The 19,954-nt window shown below is 46.9% G+C and overlaps 1 protein-coding gene across 1 annotated transcript in view; it reads right to left on the reverse strand.

Annotated features, from left to right (window-relative positions):
• Positions 1 to 4,020: 4,020 nt before the first annotated feature.
• The window catches only part of UBE2L3 (ubiquitin conjugating enzyme E2 L3), a 55,505-nt gene continuing 39,571 nt past the window's right edge, over positions 4,021 to 19,954 (reverse strand). Inside the window, exons 3-4 of the mRNA XM_030335764.1 lie at positions 12,727 to 12,913; positions 4,021 to 5,504 (exon numbers count right to left, since the gene is read on the reverse strand). Of these exons, the coding sequence (XP_030191624.1) occupies positions 5,350 to 5,504; positions 12,727 to 12,913 (342 nt within the window). The 3' untranslated portion in view covers positions 4,021 to 5,349. The remainder of the gene's footprint in view (positions 5,505 to 12,726; positions 12,914 to 19,954) is intronic.

Genomic DNA, 19,954 nt, shown 5'->3' on the forward strand with positions numbered 1-19,954 from the left:
GCTCAGTTAAGCATCTGACTCTTCATTTCAGCTCAGGTCATGATCTCAGGGTTGTAAGATTGAGCTCCAAGTTAACACCTAGCATGGGAGCCTGCTTAAGATTCTCTCTCTCTTTCTCTCTGCCCCTCTCCTGCTCTCAAGTGTGTGCACGCGTGCTCTCTCTTAAAAAGTCACTTGTTCTAAACAAGCAGTCCTTTGCCATCCTAGGGGCAAATAAAAGGAGGTCCTGCAAGCCTGTTTAATATTCTCCAAGAGGAACAGTCTGTGGAAATGGGATCCTGGACTCTTCACTGGACCTGGTGATGTGTGCATGCCCCGTCACTGGGGTTCATGTGTCTCGGATCAAGGAGATGCAGGGAGCAGATGGGGAAGGTGGTAGGGAGTTCTTGGGAGCACAGTCCTGCCCTGCCCGGCTCTAGAGTGTTGAAAGGCAGATGGAACGATGATCCTGTTTCATTTAATCTCAGGTAATAGTGCCTATGTGCAAGGACCAATGTCCTCATTTTACAGACCTGGGAGTGGCAGGGCTTTGAAGCTGCCTGTACATTTTTTCACCATGCAGTGTCAGGCAAGCAATCAGGTGCCTAAAGAGCTCTCTCTTGGCCTGGGCTGCCTTGAGGGATGTACAGCTTTCTTTGAGAGGTGAGGGTGGGATCTTGCTCCTCCTTTCTGCTGTCCGGATCCTACATCTCTAACCCTTGACTGTGGCTTCACGCTTTTCTTTCCTGGCTTCATCTTCTACTCTAACCTTCCCTTGACCATGATTCTTCCAGCAACAGGCCCTTTCCTCCATAGCTGTGAAGTGGAATCCCTTAGCCCCTCCAATTGCCTTGCCTCAGTGTACTGGGGTCTGGCCACATTCCTGCAGGCTGCTGGCCAGAGCTGGTAGGGGTGGCCTGAAGGCAACCTATTGGCACAGAAGCTCCCTTGAGGGAGGTTCTGCTATTTTGAGAAGAGGAGGCAGTTAGCTGTGTGGCTCTGAGGCTGAGGACAGAGATATGGGTGGACAGGAGAGAGATTTGGGATCTGCACAGCTAAAGCTGTGGAGTCACCCAGAGAGGGAGAGAGGGGTGATCAGAGATGAGGGCCCAGATCAGCCCTAGAGGCCATGAGGGTTTAACAGTGGAGAGGAGAGAGGCTGTGGCCAGGAGACAGAGTACTTCACAAGGGGTGGGAAAGTGATAAGGCAGAAGGCTGCAGGCAGATCAGGCCCACTGTGGGGCTGGTCACTAGCACCCCACTGGGGAGATGGGGTATTCCTTATGTCAAACCTGCTGTGCACTGGGTGGCTTGGACAAGGGGTTTACTGTTCTCTACCCATCAGTCATGTATGGAAGGTCTGCTCTGGGCCAGGCAGGACTGGGTGCTCAGATTGCCTAGCCTGTGTGGAGCTCACAGTCTGGCACATACATGGGCTTAGCTGGCTGGACTGCAGTGGGAGAGAGGGGGGAGGAACACAAAGTAGAGTGTGGGGCCAAAGTGGGGCTCCTAACCCAGCCAGGCCTGCTCAGGAAATGCTCTCTGGAGGAAGTGACTTCCTTCTTTGGGCCTTGGTTATGGGCCTCCATCCACCATTGGGCAGTCCTTTCCACTCTGATCCTCTGAGGCGTGTATGGTGTCCCCAGGAGCCCTCCTGCAAAAACATGTCCCAATCACCCAGGAAACAGCCATTTAGCAAGTACCACCTGAGCCAGGCCACCTTCAGCTCTGCTCCTCTGGTTGATGCCACTGCCCCACACTGCGTGAGGGAGGCAGGGAGAAGAGGAAGAGCCAGTGCAAATGGGGCAGGAAGAACTAAGACCAGTCTGGCTTTGCCTTTGATGGGGTCAGGTGGCTGCCCTGCAGAGTGGGGCACAGAGATGCTACCAAATGAAGAGAGTAGGCTGAGAGGCTGACAGCCTGTGGATTGTGCAATGAGGAAGTCCTGGGGCCCTTGCCAGGGAAGCCTCAGGAGGCTGGCCAGGGGCTGACAGAAGCCAGGCTGCAGTGGGCACAGGAGTGATGAAGTAGATGCATATTTTGAGCTGAACAATTAATACAGGAGTGAGGAAGGCAAGAAAATGGTGGCTCCAGAGTTGAGGAAGTTGAGAGAAGGTCCTGTAGAGCTCTGGTTTTGGGAAAGGGGTGGGGACTGTGGCTGTGTCTGGGGTCCAAGAACCTGAGTGATGGAATGTAACAGGCTCTGGAGCCAGACTGTAAAAACACAGGCCACGTGTCCTTGCCTGTCACTGAACTTCGGTTTCTTCCTCTGTAAAAATAGGGATAATGGTGTCCATGGGGTTGTCTTAAGAGTCACAGAGGATAAAGTCTTAAGAGGCAGCAGAGTTGATCACCCTGTTGATGATCAAGGGAAAGGACTAGCTCCTTGCTTGCAGGTAAAATGACACTCCAGGAAGGTTCCTCCTGGACACCTGCAGATGTAGCTGACAGGGCAGGTCTGGTATCAGCTTGTGTCAAATTCCCAAGGGGACTTAGGAGGCCTTGGAGGCAGGTTTCTGGCTGGAATCATTCAAGGAAATGGCCTAGCCTCACCCTCAGGTGCACCCTCATTTAGTTCAGTGAGGTTGAACAAGACAGCCACCCTCTAGGGGCCTCAGTCTGCTCCTCTGCTAAATGTACATAATACTACTCTCTTGGGACTGACAGATCAACTGAAGTGATGCATATACAGAGGCCACTGTCCCTTCCCCTGACACCCAATGGGTCCTTCCACAGGCCCCGATGGCCTGGATTTCAGCCTTTTCTGCTTCCCTCGTGGAAAGACCACACACCTGTGTGTGCCTCTTCTGGAAAAGCTGGGCATGGGGAGAGAGGAGCAGGCAGAAGAGCCTAGGTCCTGGCCACCCCTTCCCCATCTCCAAGAACACAGGCCCCTGGCTCTGCCCACCCCCAGTAAGGAAGAAACCCACAAAACCAAACCAGTGTCAGAGAGCATTTTTATTAAGGGCAGCAGAACGGGATCGCAGCATCTTAGAAAGCCTATTCTCTGCCGTTGGCAGGGAGCGGGAGGGAACCCGGCGCACTTCGAGGAACCCAGTGCTTGTGAATTCCTGAGTAGGCTCGGGTCAGTGGTGGCTGCTCGACAGCTCTCCCCTTCTCCAGAGGACCCAGCTGTTTGGTTGTGGAGCAGCCAGGGCTGTCCGCCAGCATGCTCAAAGCCTGCCCTGGGGACTGCCAGTCTGGAGGGGGGCAAGCTGCCCAGGCCTGAAGGAGGGACCATCCCCTGCCTTGCTCTCTGAAGGCCAGGCCTCTGACGGGGCAAACCATGGGGTGCCATGCCAGGGCTGAGAGTCCCTGAGGGGCTGCCAGCTTTGACAAAGGTATCCTCCTGAGCACAGATGTGAGAGGGTGACAGGCAGGCAAAGCTACGCTGGTAGAGATATGAAGCAATGGGACAGTTTCCAAGAATGGCAATATTTCTGGATTCAGAGAAGCAACGAGAACAAATGGTGGCTTATCTGGATAGCTTCTGACAGAATTTGGCATTTTATTAACAAATCTGTGTGTGAGTGAAATAAAGTCCATTATCACCTTTCTGCTAATGAAGAGACAGATGTGGAAACACTGGCCCGGTGCTCCTGCCTTCCTGGGCCCACAGGAGTCTCCAGAACCTGCCCTGGCGTACCTAGGACTGAAGAAGCCAAGTTCATTGCCACACTGCAGGGGCCATGCACCTGGACAACTAAACAACGTTCTGCTGCCTAACCTACCCATCACACCCACCTCTGCACAGGTAAAACCATCTTACAGGTCTGTAAGGCCCAGAAAGATCTCAAGTAAGAGAGCTAAAAACAGAAAGCCAGGTTTCTTTATCTTCCCCACAGGATCTAGTCCCTCCCCCCCCCCCCCCCCCCCGCCACCCAAGAGCCAAGAAGGGCAGCCGCCAGTGGCAAAAGAGTTGGTGACACACGGTGTTTGGACCATCAGCTTCCTCTGGGTGTCAGTGACAGGTATTCTCTATTTCAGGGGCAGTCCCACTTGCTTTGAAAAGACATTAACATTCAAATCCTTACAAGTTCATCTGATGATAAATTCTAAGGTCAATTTTTATTTCTACAAAAAAAGGCAGTCAAAACAATATAAAACACATGTAAAGGATATTATTGAGTGAGCTTCAAGTGGAGCTTGACTCTGCAAAGGCTGTGAGTCCAGAGGGAGGGGGAAGGCCGTCTTGTTCCTGGGCTGGCCGGCTGCTCCGAAGAAAGGGGCCAGCAGGGTGCCAGCAACCCCACACTGGTGCTGGCTACAGCCAAGTCCCGCCAACTCCAGCCAATTCCAACCCCGCAAAGGGTCAAACTGTGCCAAGGGAGGGTCGCAGTGGGGCTGCGCTGCACTGAGGAGCTGGGAGAGGGAGCTCCGTGGCACATTCAGATGGAGCTCGGTGACAGGTGAGCGTGGAATTTCACATGGACATTCTGGCTTTGGCGTTGTTGCCTGCACTGACACATCTTCTACAATGGCTGCAGGGAGGAGTGTCAACCTTTGGCTTCAGGAGCCTCTCTGGCGAGAAATTCCTCACACAAGTGCCAGCTCACACAAGTGCCAGCATCTTCTGGTGGGCAGGCCCTCCCCTGGGGTCACCACAGACATGGGTTACCCCAATCAGGCCAGGCCAAAGTTCAATCACGCACACAGACATCAGGGTTTGCCCATTTAATCAACATTATTGTGGTAACACCAGCCGGATTTTTACATAAGAACTGGGCCTCCCTTTTCACGGAATTTTTTTTTTGGGGGGTGATGAGGGGGAGGTGGTGGGGTGGTGAGTGGTAGTTTGCTTGTTTTTAAAATTTTTTTAAAGGATGTTATAAATTGGGGCCAGGAGAATTTGAACCAACTCCCACACAGGGCAGTGCAACGTGGGAGTAGAGAAGCCACCAGAATCATCAGGAGTGGTCTCTTCTCTTTGCGGAGGAGATGGGCCTGAGTCTGGGGAAATGAATGAGTGAAAAATAAACCGAATGCAAGAAGGTGGGAGTTGCAGGGGCAGGGGAAGAAAGGGAACTGCAACCTTTTTTTTTTTTTTCCTTAACCTTAAGGGCTAAATGTAAATTGAAAATTTTGGATCAATTTGGACAAGAAAAGAAATACCATTCTTTTAAAGTAGATTGAAGCAGTGATTTTTAAAACAAAGAAAGCAGAACTAGAACATCTTAAATTTTTAATCCTTTCTTTACAGGTTACCTAGACCACTTTTGATTAAGAAAACTGTAGAAAGTTAGTAACTGCCACAAGCAAACGCCAGGCGGCGGAACGTGTCAATTTTCCACAGAGTCCTGCTTTGCGGGGTGTCTGAATGCGCTGCTCGGGATCTCCGCTCACACTCGCTGGAATCAGTCGCGGCAGAGTTTAGTCCACAGGTCGCTTCTCCCCGTATTTCTTTGTAAACTCTTCAGCGTTCTTACAGAATTTTTTACGGTCCTTAGAGTATTCTTCAGCTAGGTCAGCCCGAAGTGGGTGCTCGGGCTGGGGGTCGTTCACCAGTGCTATGAGGGACTGGATTACTGCCAAGAAAAGGACCAGGCACCGCTGGTTAGAACAGTCTCAGAAAGCGCAAAACTTTGACTGCAACACTGATTTACATCGATGTGCTTTTACGAGAAAGCAGCCTCCCGTTTATCCAAAATTCTAACCACCAGGGCGCAACCCATCTTTTCTCTGTAGCTGGGAGAAGGTGCTGAGCCACAAGCAGCTAATACAACAGCAGTTAACTGGTCAGATGACACCTCCACCTCTCCAGGAACCTTCCTGAACTGACACCCTGGGGAGCCAGTCACCCTCTCCCTGCTTCTCCCAAATTGCGGAGCTCTCAGGCCTAGCAAGAACACCTCCTCACATGCACATACACATACTCGCACGCACGAGTGGAGCTTCTCCAGGGTAGGGATTGGGTGACGTGTCCCTCACTACAATCGGTTCAGGGGAGTTTCCATAAAAGTGTACTGAGAAAGCATGGCAATGAAGGGTGCATGACAGGTCTGCACAATGTAAATACATAATGAGCCCACCCTGGAAGACCACTAGGAGCTTCTGAAGCAGCTGAGAAAGGTTCACTTGACACCCGAACTGCTGGAAGGCAGGTAACCTTCAGCACTGTTATGCTCTCAATCCCACAGGCAGAAATCACACAGCTCAGGGTGGGTTCCACAATGCTTTCCCAAAGTACAGTAAATCCTAGATGTACTGGAAGGCTAGCCCTGGGATGGAAGGGCCACCAGGGAACAGAAGATGGGAAAGAGAGATCAAGGGGGAAGCACGGAAGGCTCAGGAACCCCAAGCCTCCTCACCTCAGAAGTGGGGTGCATGCAGCCACTTTGCCTTCTCCCACATGCTTCTCCTCACCCCGCCCTGATTAGGACTGGCACCCCCAGAGTTCCATGTTTCTTCCCACTGTCATGTTCCTAGCAAAAAAGGCATCTCTTCTCTGGATTACCGAAGCCATGGATTCCTTTCCTGGGAGCCATGTTCTTCACCCTAGCATTACAAGTTATGGATTACCTGCTACCACTGGCTGGGTCAGGTACAAAGACATAACCAGCCAATAGGTCCACTCTGAGTGGGGGGAACAGCACAAAGTACTCCTGGCCAGGCATCCAAATACCACCTGCCCTCACCTCTGTCTATTAGTGTTACCAAGTGAGACAGGGCAATTGAGGGTTCCTGTGACCATGGTGGGCACAGGCGAAGCCGATAGGGTCCAGGCTGAGTATGGAGGAGGTGGGCAGAAAGGATGGACTGGGGAGAGCAAGCAGGAATGAAAGGCCTGGAAACAGCTCTGTAGGTTAGGGCAGTTTCTCCCTATCTCCACACCACCCTCAGGGGCAGGCATTATCACCTCCCACCTGTAAATATCTCTTAAGAGAAAGCAGGCTCTGGAAGTATATTTCTATCTGTGTATTTAAGATTTACCCTTTCTATATTTTATTCTTGTGTAACAGCAGAAACAATGATAAAGGTATTTTGTCCCTATTTCCCCAACTTCAACCATTGGTATTCCACTATTTGCCGTGTTTCCACATATAACCTAAGTGACTACTTATCTAATATATTTCTCTAAATCACATTAAAAAATAAAAATATTTATATTTTATAAAGGAAAAGTAAATGTTAGTAACTCCAATGGAAAACCACTTTCACTCACCATAAACAGAAGGCATGCATCAACAAACATTAAAATAAGCACCTAAGGCTCCCTCCTGTCCAGCCAGGGGAAGCAAGCACATGGACAAACCCTCTTCCTGAGGACATCTTTCACAGCTTCTCCCAGATGCTACCCCAGCTTGCAGGCCAGGCCCTAATTTAGCAAGCTCCCAGATTTCTCCACCCCATGCTCAGCTGCGAGACTGCTCCATAGACTTCCCCATACTCTTTTGCTGCTCTTGACTTCAGGCTAGAAACTTGAACCACATCTGACTCACTGTGTCAACAAGGTGGCTTCCCGTCTTCTTCCATGATCAGAAACAGTTCTGTAGCAGAACTGATGCTTCATTAGCATTTCAGGAACCTCAGAGGGTTCTTGCCTGGATAAGTACTTTGTGGGAGGTACTGATGAGTTTTCAAGTTTTCCTGTTCACCCTCTGTGATGGATACTCAGGCTCTCTGCTGTTCACTAGCCCATCTTTTTTTTTTTTTTTTAATTTTTTTTTTTTTAATGTTTATTTATTTTTGAGACAGAGAGAGACACAGCATGAGCAGGGAAGGGGCAGAGAGAGAGGGAGACACAGAATGTGAAGCAGGCTCCAGGCTCTGAGCCGTCAGCACAGAGACCGATGCAGGGCTCGAACTCACGAATTGTGAGATCATGACCTGAGCCGAAGTCGGACGCTTAACTGACTGAGCCACCCAGGCACCTCAACTAGCCCATCTTAATACCTAATCTATTGGTATAAAAACCATTTTGTTAACTATTAAGGCTAGTTTTTTTCTTTTTTCTTTTTTTTAAGTTTATTTATTTATTTTGAGAGAGCAAGCGAGCAGAAGCAGGGGAGGGGCAGAATCCCAAGCAGACTCCACACCATCAGCGCAGGACTTGATGCAGGGCTTAAACCCACAGACTGTGGGATCATGACCTGAGCCAAGATCAAGAGTCAGATGCTTAATCAACTGTGCCACCCAGGCACTCCAAGACTGTTTTTTCAAAAGATGACTAATTTGTAAGATTTCTGTATCTATTTAATTCTTGTCTGGGAACTTGCTTTTGCTTATTTGATCAAGTCAAAATATTTTCCAATTTTTTTTACTTGTTCTGATGAGTATTTCACTCTTTCTCTGTTCCTCTGGGTGCATTTCTGGCTCCTTGGCTAAACTGTAATAAAGTCTAGCTGAGCTTAGCTTGCTTTGATAGTAAGGAAACTGACAGCTACAACAGATTTTCAAACTACAACTGTGGCCCCATCCCAGCATTTTTCATACATAAAACAGCGCATTCATTGTATTTTACAAGTGGTCTAGCCCTATTTTTTTTCTTTTAAATCTCTTTCCTGACCCAAATGCTCCTCAGGAGTATTTTTTTCTCCTCCAAAATGTAGGGGCTAAAGAACAAAATCAAATTTTACCTCCCACTCTCAATGTATAGTCAGAGAATAAAGGCTATAAAATTTCCTTGTTTTTGTTCTTAGTTTCTTTGTAATGGGGAATGTAAACAATATCCATGACATCCCCCCCCCCTTTTCATGGAGATCCGGGGGCTCCGTTCTCAGAGTAAAATGTGAATGGTACATTCCCCCATCCCTAAAGGCTGTCTGATGCCTTCCACAAAATGTACTACAAAATCTAATTAATCTTACACTGTTTATTATATTTACTGAGTCCTCTTTCTAAATTTTATCCACTTGATTTAAGATAATAATGCAGGGGGAACTGAAACATTCAATTAAGGAATTATTTTTCTCTTTATATATTTCTGTCGCTATTGTTTGGTACACACAGAATCCATATTATGCTGGCTTTGTTAGACTCCAATTTATATGGCAAATCTTATTCAACTACCACATTAAGCCCTTGCTCTACTGCTAAGATATCTACTAGAACCAGATACACTGCTATGCAAAACTTTGTTTTCACATTCTTTTTTTCTGGTATTTTTATTGTCAACATCTACTACCTCTCTGTTTGATACAGTTTTGCTTTGTTTCTTGACTTTTCTCCTGCTACTTTTGCTCAATTTTTTAAAATGTTTATTTATTTTTAGAAGAGACAGGGTGGAAGTGGGGAAGGGGCAGAGAGAGAGAAACACAATGCAAAGCAGGCTCCAGGCTCCAAGCTGTCAGCACAGAGCCCGACACGGAGCTGGAACTCATGAAACTGCGAGTTCATGACCTGAGCTGAAGTCAGACACTTAACCAACTGAACCACTCAGGCACCCCATACTTTTGCTCAATTTTTTTTTTTTAATTTTTTTTTTCAACGTTTATTTATTTTTGGGACAGAGAGAGACAGAGCATGAACGGGGGAGGGGCAGAGAGAGAGGGAGACACAGAATCGGAAGCAGGCTCCTGGCTCTGAGCCATCAGCCCAGAGCCCGATGCGGGGCTCGAACTCACGGACCGCGAGATCGTGACCTGGCTGAAGTCGGACGCTTAACCGACTGCGCCACCCAGGCGCCCCACTTTTGCTCAATTTTTAATGCTTCTCTACTTTGTAATTAAAAATCAAGGGGCACCTGGGTGGCTCAGCTGTTTGAGCATCCAATTTCGGCTCAGGTTATGATCTCAAGGCTCGTGAGTTCAAGGCCCACGATTCTCTGTCTCCCTCTCTCTCTCTCTGCCCCTCCCCTGCTCATGCTCTCTCTCTCAAAAATATACAAACATTAAAAAAAAATCTTAAAAATATACAAATTAAGTTGTTTTCAGCAGATAACACAAAACCGTGTAATACCACTACTATTTCATTCCAGAACATATTCATCATTCCAAAAACACCCACTCTTTTTTTTTTTTTTTTCAACGTTTATTTATTTTTGGGACAGAGAGAGACAGAGCATGAACGGGGGAGGGGCAGAGAGAGAGGGAGACACAGAATCGGAAACAGGCTCCAGGCTCTGAGCCATCAGCCCAGAGCCTGACGCGGGGCTCGAACTCCCGGACCGCGAGATCGTGACCTGGCTGAAGTCGGACGCTTAACCGACTGCGCCACCCAGGCGCCCCAACACCCACTCTTATAAAGAGTCACTTCCTAATCCCCTCATCCCACCCCTGACAAACACTAATCTATGTTCTATCTCTAGATTTGACTATTCTGGACATTCCAGGTACAGCTGATTCTAGTTTTTTTTGGTTTTTTGGGTGTTTTGGGTTTTTTTTTTTTTTTTTTTTGCAGTAGTTATGTACTGTAAAGTTGCTGTGAATGCTGAATTACAGAGATACTCAGCCATGAGTTACCTCAGGGATGACCAGCTACAGAACCATCCAGCTGAGCCCAGCCAATCTACAGAATGAGAAATACCAAATTGCTGTTATTTTAAGTCATGAAGTTTTAAGGTGGTTTGTAACATAATAATAGATAGCAGAAACAAGGAAGCATATCAGCAAGTGCCAGGGACAACATGCCTGATGTATGTGAGGACAAGCTACAGAACGATTTTCCAGAAAGAAACCCTAACCGTCCCAAATAACAAAATAGCAAGTCTGCCCATCACTTCACACACAACAGTACCCTGTACCAAAATTTTTATCTTAAAAAGCCTGCCGGCAAGGGCGCCTGGGTGGCTCAGTCAGCTGAGCATCCAACTTCGGCTCAGGTCGTGATCTCACAGTTTGTGGGTTCGAGCCCCGCATCAGGCTCTGTGCTGACAGCTTGCTCAGAGCCTGCAGCCTGCTTCAGATTCTGTGTCTCCTCCTCTCTCTCTGCCCCTCCCCCACTCATGCTGTGTCTGTCTCTCAAAAATAAATAAATGTTTAAAAAAAAAAGAAAAAATTTTAAAAAAGCCCACCGGCAAGTACCAAAAGAACGAAAAGCCTATCTCAGGTATCTGACAGGTATCTAATTTAGGGGTGGAGGGGAGCCCAGCATTTTGGCTATGCGCCTACATCTGCCCATCCTGAGCAGCTAGTCCCTGAAGAGGTGTGGAGCACTTTTACTTGTGTTTGTATCTCCTACAAGCCTCAATGCCCCTGGTCCCACTCCATTTCTCAGGTAAGGGAGGAGATCTTATAACTTTGAGGCCTGGCAGTCTTAGCTGTGGCGCAGCCAAGCCTGGAAGGGCTTCCCCTCCCAGGGCATGGTGTTAGATACACACAACTTGGGCTCCTGAAGTTGTGTGAGAGGCTGACAAGGTATTCCGGAACAAACGCAGCTACAGCCTTCCAACACAGAGCTAGGAATTTGTATAGAAAAACAAAAACAAAAACCAAGTATGTGCACTTAAGAACAACTTCATCGGTGGCGCAGTCGGTTGAGCGTCCGACTTCAGCCAGGTCACGATCTCGCGGTCCGTGAGTTCGAGCCCTGCGTCAGGCTCTGGGCTGATGGCTCAGAGCCTGGAGCCTGTTTCCGATTCTGTGTCTCCCTCTCTCTCTGCCCCTGCCCCGTTCATGCTCTGTCTCTCTCTGTCCCACAAATAAACGTTGAAAAAAAAATTAAAAAAATAAAAATAAAAAAAAAAAAAAAAAGAACAACTTCATCAGCTTTTATAAACATCACGTCGTCCATGATCGAAAGTCACGTCCACTGGAGATCTCTCTACCCAGACTCAACATTTAGACCCATTCCTTTCTACTACTGAGCTGTGAAAGCCTGATGGACACCTTTCATGATGATTATTTCAAACAAGAGAGGCTCAACTTCCCATGCAAAAGGATTTCAACTCCATCTTCCAGGGGTTCCAATGAAAAATTACTATATCAGTCTGAAAAACCATCGAGGCCTTCCACCCTCATTCACTCCCTTTAATCTGAAAAGACCGTATAGTGGTTCAGGTGGCTACGCACCAACAATATGAGATTAAAAGTTCAAAAGAAAGTTCTGAAGTTAAGAAATAAAAACTAGACACAGTCCATAACAAAATCTAGATACTTCCAAGGGACAAGAGGAAGGCCAACCATAATAATGAATCAAGTACCTTTCCCAGAAAAATTAGCACATGTATGTTCATACAGAAGTACCTGGACACATGGCCACATTCAATTGCAAGGAATTCCAGGTCCACTAAAGCCAACTTTGTGCTTTTATCTGGGCACACAGCCCTTGACCATGCCCCTTCCCCCCAGCACCACCCACTCTGAGCCACTGGCATTGTGCTGTCTGCCAGGTAGCTTTGATTTGCACCCTTCTTTTAGCCTGGCAGGGCCTCTTCAACCTCCCTCCCTCCTTCAAGTCTGAGTTCATGTGCTAACTGCTGTATGAGGTTACCTTAAACACCATTCGCCCTTTCCCACTCAAAGCAGCCCCACAATCCTTCATGAAAACTTCCAGGGACAGTACCTACACCCCCTAACTGCACAGGCAGCAAATGCTGGGCTGGTCTATTTACATGTGTCCCCACTGGTCTGCGAGCACAGGAGGGCCTCCTCAAATACCTGTGCAGGTCAATGGTTTGACTGAGATGTGCCCTGCCCATGAGGAATGGCGGGAACCTCAGCAGCACTTGTGCATGCACTGGAGTTGGGTCAGGTAAGATTTCTCTGGAATCTGTGAAACATGGCATTAGAAAGGACTGAGGGGCCCCTGCCCCACAACAGCATCCCCAGAAGAGCACCACCTGAGAAAGACACAAGAAGCATGCCTTACCTTGGTCGGTTTTGGTTGCTGGCTTCCAGTTTTCAGCACTAATTACTGGCAGACAGACCTGCCCCTTTTCATCGATGTTCGGGTGATAGATCTTTGTTTTAAATGTGATCTTCGGTGGTTTGAATGGGTACTCTGCTGGAAAGTTGATTTCGATTCTGAAGGCCCCCTTATCATATGGAGGGTTGTCCTGCAGGGAATGAGAAAAAATCAAAATGAACACGCTACAGTTCAAACACCTGTAGCTGAGACAGGACTGTCCTGTTTACTTGAAAAATTAACTTATTTCAAATAGTATGCCAATTGAAGCCTTGTCACCTTCAGGGCAACCATCAATCAGTGTTTCCGGAGCAGGATGTCCACAAAGCTGCATAAAGGTCTGCAACTGGCCGTGTGGTCTCTTTCTCTTTGTATCCTTAATAGACTTTGTTTGTTTGAGTAGGTTTAGGTTTACAGCAAAACTGAGAGGGAAGTACAGGTATCCCCCACTTTCCAGAAGTTTGAGTGACGCCACTTTGCTTTCTTGAAAGACCTATGTTAGTACCTGTTTTGCTAGCCAACAGACAGAAATCTGAAGAGGATTTTCACTTTTACCAAAAAAAGGCAAAAAATGAAAATAGCATTCAGCATCTGTTTTGCAGCAATCATTTATAGAGAGCACTGCACCTGGAGCAGCCAGAGTGGTGGCGCCGACAAGTGCCTTCTTCAGGAACTGCACTCAGCATCTCAGAGTCAAGCCGTCAGAGCTTTGAACTGTATCTGTAAACATCTGTGCTTTACCTTGACTTCTTTTGTCTATCTGTTAGCAAGACGTGTCCCTAAGGTATCAGACAAGCCTGAGAGGTTAATTTTGGGGTCTGGAAACACTAACAATTTTTTCCATATAAATTAATAGTAACTAAATGCTTCTTTGCTCTACACCATTTTGGCTTATAAAAGGTTTCCTAGGAATGCTCCAGTTGTGTGTGTTTGTGAGTGTGTGTGTTTTAAGACTTATTTTTAAGTAATCTCTACACCCAACATGGGGCTTGAACTCACAACCTTGAGGTCAAGGGTTGCATGCTCCACCAAATGAGCCAGCTGGGTGCCCCAGAATGCTCCCCTGATAGCAGGGGAAAGCTGTACTGAATTCCTATATGTCCCCTCCTCCACTATCAACATCCCCCATAGAGTGGTTACAATCGATGAACCTACACTGACAGCTCATTGTTATCCATAGTCCAGTTATACTAAGGTTAATTCTTGGTATGCCTTTTGTTGGTTTGGTATGGTATCATACATTATAGGTGGAATCATTCAGATTAGCATATTTCATTTAGTTATATTCATTTAAGGTTTTGCCATGTTTTTTCATGGCACGATAGCTCATTCTTCTTAGCACTAAATATTTTGTTTTCTGGATTTATCACCACTTACTCCATTCATCCACTGAGGGACATCTTGGTTGCTTCCAAGTTTAGCAATTATGAATAAAGGTGCTATACACACCTGTGTGTCAGTTTTTGTGTGGATATGCATTCCTAACTCCTTTGGGTAAACACTGAGCAGCATGATTCCTAGATTGTAGGTTAAGACTATGTTTAGTTTTGTTAAAAAGCACCAACTGTCAGGGTGCCTGGGTGGCTCAGTCGGTTAAACAACCAACTCTTGATTTTGGCTCAGGTCATGGGATGGAGTCTTCCAGCAGGCTCTGTGCTGGGCATGGAGCCTGCTTGAGATATATTCTCATTCTCTCATTCTCTCTCCCTCCCTCCCTCCCTCCCCCTCTGCCCACTTGTGCTCTCATTCTCTGTCTCTCACAAACTAAACATTTACATTTTTTAATAGTTATTTATTTTTGAGAGAGACAGACAGACAAAGCATGAGCGGGGGAGGGGCAGAGAGAGAGGGAGACACAGAATCTGAAGCAGGTTCCAGGCTCTGAGCTTTCTGCACAGAGCCTGACACCAGGCTTGAACCCACGAACCTTGAGTGAGATCATGACCTGAGCCGAAGTTGGACACTTAACTGACTTAACCACCCAGGTGCCTCCAAACTAAACATTTAAAAAAAATCACCAACTGGGGTGCCTGAGTGGCTCAGTCGGTTAAGCGTCCAACTTTGGCTTAGGTCATGATCCTGAGGTTTGTGGGTTTGAGCCATGTATCAGGCTCTGTGCTGATAGCTCAGAGCCTGGAGCCTGCTTCAGATTCTGTGTCTCCCTCTCTCTCAGCCTCTCTCCTACTCACACTTTCCCTTTCAAAAAAAATAGTAATAATAAACATTAAAAAAACAATCACCAACTGTCTTCCAAAGCGGCTGCACTATTTTATATTCCCACCAGCAACAAATGAAAGCCACCAAGACATCCTCCCCAGCATTTGTTAGTGTTAGTGTTTTAGACTTTTGCCATTCTAATAGGTGTGTATGGTATCATGTTACTTTAGTTTGCAATTCCCTAATGACAATATGATGTTGACTATCTTTTCATATGCTTATTGTCATCTATATATCTTCTTTGGTGAGGTATCTATTCAGATTTTTTGCCCATTTGAAAATCAGGCTCTTATTATATAGTTTTAACAATTTTTTGTATATTTTCAGATAGCAGCCCTTTATCAGATATGTCTTTTGCAAATATCTTTTTTGAAAATATGAACAGTCACACACAATATGAGCATATAACAACCCAACCAAGACCACACTGAGTGCTAATGGTTCAAAGAGGTGGCGGAACTCCAGCTGAACTCTGGGGAACAGAGCTTGCCCCTAGTTGCTATCCACACATGGCCAGAACCATGCCCCACATCCTTGTCCCTAGGACAGCTCAAAGATCTAGACTTCAGGACAGCTCAAAGATCTAGACTTCAGGGCCTGGATGCCCTGATGGGCCCAGGAGCCTCTGAGAGATGCCCCAAGAAAAAGAGCCCCAGACTCTTCCCACCCTCCCTCTACCTCCAGGGTTGAGCAAACCCTTCATCTACTGCCTTTTCCCAATACTCTGGCTCTCCTGCGTGCCATCCAGGTGTGCCATGTCACACCCAACCCAAAGAAAGCTAAGCTTCACAGAGCGCCCAGGAATGCTATTGGCAGCGCCCCCCCCCCCCAAGCCCCAAACCATCTGGGCATCCTCCAGCAAAACATGGCTCCTCTGCTGGGAAGCAAGGCTGGCTTGCACCAGGTCTCTATACTGCCCTATGTTCTAATCCTGCCCAAGGAAGGGAGGCATGGGGCAGGGGCTTTGGAGGACAGGTAAAGTTGGGGAAGGCTGAGGGGCGAGAGAAGACTTCCAGACAGATATGACTAAAGACTATGATGGTGGGGCCTGGAAGGGGCAGTCTGGGGAAGACAAGAGGCTGGGAGCAGACAGTGTGGCCGAGGGGTTACACAGGGTCTTCCTAAGGAAAGCCTGGGGCCACGTTTAGGGCTCCGAACTCCCCCTGAACAGCGGGATATACTCTCAGATTAACCTGTGGGGAAGCTTGTAAGGAAGTTGGAGACTCAGGGTCAGGAAGAAAGTGGAGATGCTAACTAACAGTCTGGGTCGTATGCCTGTGTGAGGAGACTGACCTGCACACACCTGGGAAAGGATGTTAGGAGAAGACATGATTGGGAAATCATTTTTATCCTAACAAATCCTTCCCTAATCCCTTCTTCATGAACACAGATTTTTCTAGAACACTGTCCAGAAGTTAAAGTGGTAGCAGACCCCTCCCAGACCTTGCCCTGTCTGCCCACCCCGAGTCACTACCTAGGACAGAGAGCTCAACTCACTGTTACAAATATACACATTTGTACAAATTACAAATGGAAGGAACTCAGAGAATACTGCTTTTGTTTTTTAGGAGAGATTTAAATTTTCTAAGTAAAAATCATGTTCGCTTATACTGCTCGAGCAAAGTGAAAAGAGCTTTCCTTTATAACTTTTGTTTGGCTTGTGATTTCTGCCAGATTTATTCATTCACTGCCCCAGACTAGTCACCAGCCTTGTGCCTTGCCTTGTGCTGGGCGCCGTGCTAGGAGCTGAGAGGCAAGAGATAGCTGGTCCCAGTTAGCAGTATTAACCTCGGTTCTACCTCCTCCTTGCTGGATAAGCCTGGGACATTCTTGAACATCTGTAAAATGGGAGTGTAACAGCAGCCTGCACTGATGATGAAGTATGAGCACATACAGTCTAATGAGCCTGGCATCTGGGAAAAAGTTCAAGAAAAGCAGCTCTCTTGCTACCAGAAGCAGGACAGGCTGAGCCTCTCACAACCCAGGGAGTGTGGCTAAGCTCACCTTAACTTCTCTGAGACTCTGTCCTTGTCTGGAGCTCTGGGGAGGACCAAAGGAGTGGCTCGAATGTGTGCTGACACACAGACTGTCCACCGGTCCCAGGGACTTTCGCTGAAGGTGTGCAAAAATTAAAACACAGAAGAAGCATATACCTTCCAGATAAAGGCCTAAAGCCCCACAACTTTTGACATTTCAGACCTAAACTTATTATGCAACGACCCTGACTAATGTTTTTCTGTCATTCCCACCTTTATGTATGCCTTGCATTCCCTTCAGCTCACATTGCTGTGTCAAGGAAAGTTTTTAGATGTAAAATTAATTTCTTCCGATAATTTTTTTTCTTCTGATAATTTTAACATGTCATAAATTACTGCACAGATTTTAAATTTTACTCTCTCTCCTGAAGATGCTATAGGTGATAAGCCAAACATGTATCCACTCTCCCTTTACATAAGTATATTTTATCAACAGTATGGTTGAGAAAAAAGGAAAAAGAAAAATAACTTTGGTATCGCTTTCGTGCTAAGAATCCCTTTTTCTGGGTCATCTGGATGGCTCAGTCAGTTGAGCGTTCAACTTTAGCTGAGGTCATGATCTTGGGGGCTCTGCGCTGACAGTGCAGAGCCTGCTTAGGAATTCATTCATTCATTCATTCATTCATTTTTTCTCTCCCTCTCTCTCTCTGTCTCTCTTCTCTCTACCCCTCCCCCACTCATGCTCCCTGTCTCGAAATAAATAAACTTTAAAAAAAAAAACCCTTTTCTGCATTTGCTTCTAGTCATTACACACATGCATGTAAATAAGATTCGACCACTCTTTACCAAAGACTTACTACATGCTAGCTGTTTTTCTGTCTTATCTCCAATTCACTTCCCCCAACAGCACCCTCAGGCAGACGCTGTCATCACCCACATCTGGAAACTTAACAAGTGAGGTGGAAGTTGAGTAATCAGCCTAAGACCCTAAACTCACCCTTCCTCTCCTGCAACACAACTTGCTGCATGTGCAGGCATACCTCTGGGCCCATCCTCGTCACCTCTGTGGGGCCTGAGGGCAAGAGGCATTGATGAGAATGTGCTGATGCTCATGTGGCTTGCTGTATCATGAGTCACGAATTGTCCTCTGTCCCTGTACAAGAAGTCTTTTGTCTCCTGCCAGCGTCCAATAAGCCGTGACAGGCTACCTTGTTAGCTTACAAGTAGGGTAAAAACTTCAGATCCTTCACAGTTCTCGACACCAACTTTGCAAGGCACAAAGTCATTCTGTGGCAACTAAGACCAAGAGGAAGCTCCTCCACACATGGCATCAGACCATCTAGGGCCGTTTACCCATGTGTCCTACTCCTAACCCTGTGGCCAAACCTAATCTTTCCTTTCCAGGGCAACCCTTCAAGAATCTCAAGACCCCATTGCACGTCTTCCCTTTCTTGAATGTTGACCCTGATTCCTTCAGTTTCCCCACAGAAGTCACAGTTTGTGTCACTGCTGTGACTGCGTTCTCTGTGATGCAATAAGGACACCACATAGCTCTCTGGCAGCCACAGAGGAAGTCAGTCCAATCCTCCCACTCCCTGACGTACGTGGACTGCTGCCACATGGTGTGTCCCCACAGCATGTACACAGCTAACTGTCTGACACCACATGCAGGACTCATGGCTGACTTGATGCGCACAGGTGGATCCTGGTTTAGAGCTAACGAACATGCTGTCCCTTCTTCACTCCAGGATGAACTAAAGGCTCTGTGTATCGCATCCACTTCTGTCCATTTTGGTGACGACCCCTCAGTCGCATCCCATCCTTTCCCCATGCCTCACCCAGCAAGCTAACAAAGCCCGAGATTCACAATGATGCCAAGCCCAGACCTGACCTGCTGGCTACCCGCCCCCCAGAGTTGAGCTGTGCTGTTAAAGGGGAGCTTTCTATGCTCTCATGCCTTCAGGGTCTACTCTAGAATCTTGTCAATTGGGGCTCCTGGGTGGCTCAGTTAAGTGTCCATCTTTGGCTCAGGTCATGATCTCATGGTTCCTGGGTTGGAGCCCTGCATTGGGCTCTATGCTGACAGCTCAGAGCCTGGAGCTTGGTTTGGATTCTGTGTCCCCCCCCAGCCCACCCACTCTCTCTGTCCCTCCCCTGCTCATCCTCTCTCTTTCTCTCTCTCAAGAATAAATAATCATTAAAAAAAATTTTTAGAGTCTTCTCAAAAGCTGAGATAAGCTCATGGGTCTTCTGAACACAGACGATGTCTTTTTACCCTTTGTAAACTGTCAAGTATTTATTCTTTTGTAGCTAGTCTGAAAATAAGCTTCCTGATTGCCTGAATCACAAAATCTGCTCAATTAGTAGGCTGATTTTGCACTAATGTTGCTTTCTGAATGAGTTATTTGTACCATTTCCAACAATTTGGTTCACAGGGTTTTTCACACTATAGTTGTCAATGAAGACCCCACACTACAGAATTCCATCATACTGAAAGTATAGTGGAAGTAATCTTAGAACTGGTTTTCCAATCTCTCATGACCAAACTACCCTATGAATTATAACTAAATTTAAAAATCATGCTCAGTGGGGCACCCGGGTGGCTCAGTCAGTTAAGCATCCAACTTTGGCTCAGGTCATGGTATCGCCGTCCGTGAGTTCGAGCCCTGCGTCGGGATCTGTGCTGACAGCTCGGAGCCTGGAGCCTGCTTCAGATTCTGTGTCTCCTTCTCTCTCTGCCCCTCTCCCACTCTCACTCTCTCTCCCTCTCTCAAAAATAAATAAACATTAAAAAAAATTTTTTAATGTTTTAAAAATCACAATATCCATGAACTGAATTCAATAAGGAATATTCTCTCCTCCGAACTCCTATGTACTTCTCACAACACAATCCACTATCCCAGGAATGAAGTAGCCTTATTATTATTCTTCATAGAAATATAACAAAAGCAACAACAACAAAGTATTAAACATTCCATCCCCCAGGTAATAGCTTTTAG

Source organism: Lynx canadensis, chromosome D3, assembly GCF_007474595.2.
Source record: "Lynx canadensis isolate LIC74 chromosome D3, mLynCan4.pri.v2, whole genome shotgun sequence".
NCBI classification, from domain to species: Eukaryota; Metazoa; Chordata; class Mammalia; order Carnivora; family Felidae; genus Lynx; species Lynx canadensis.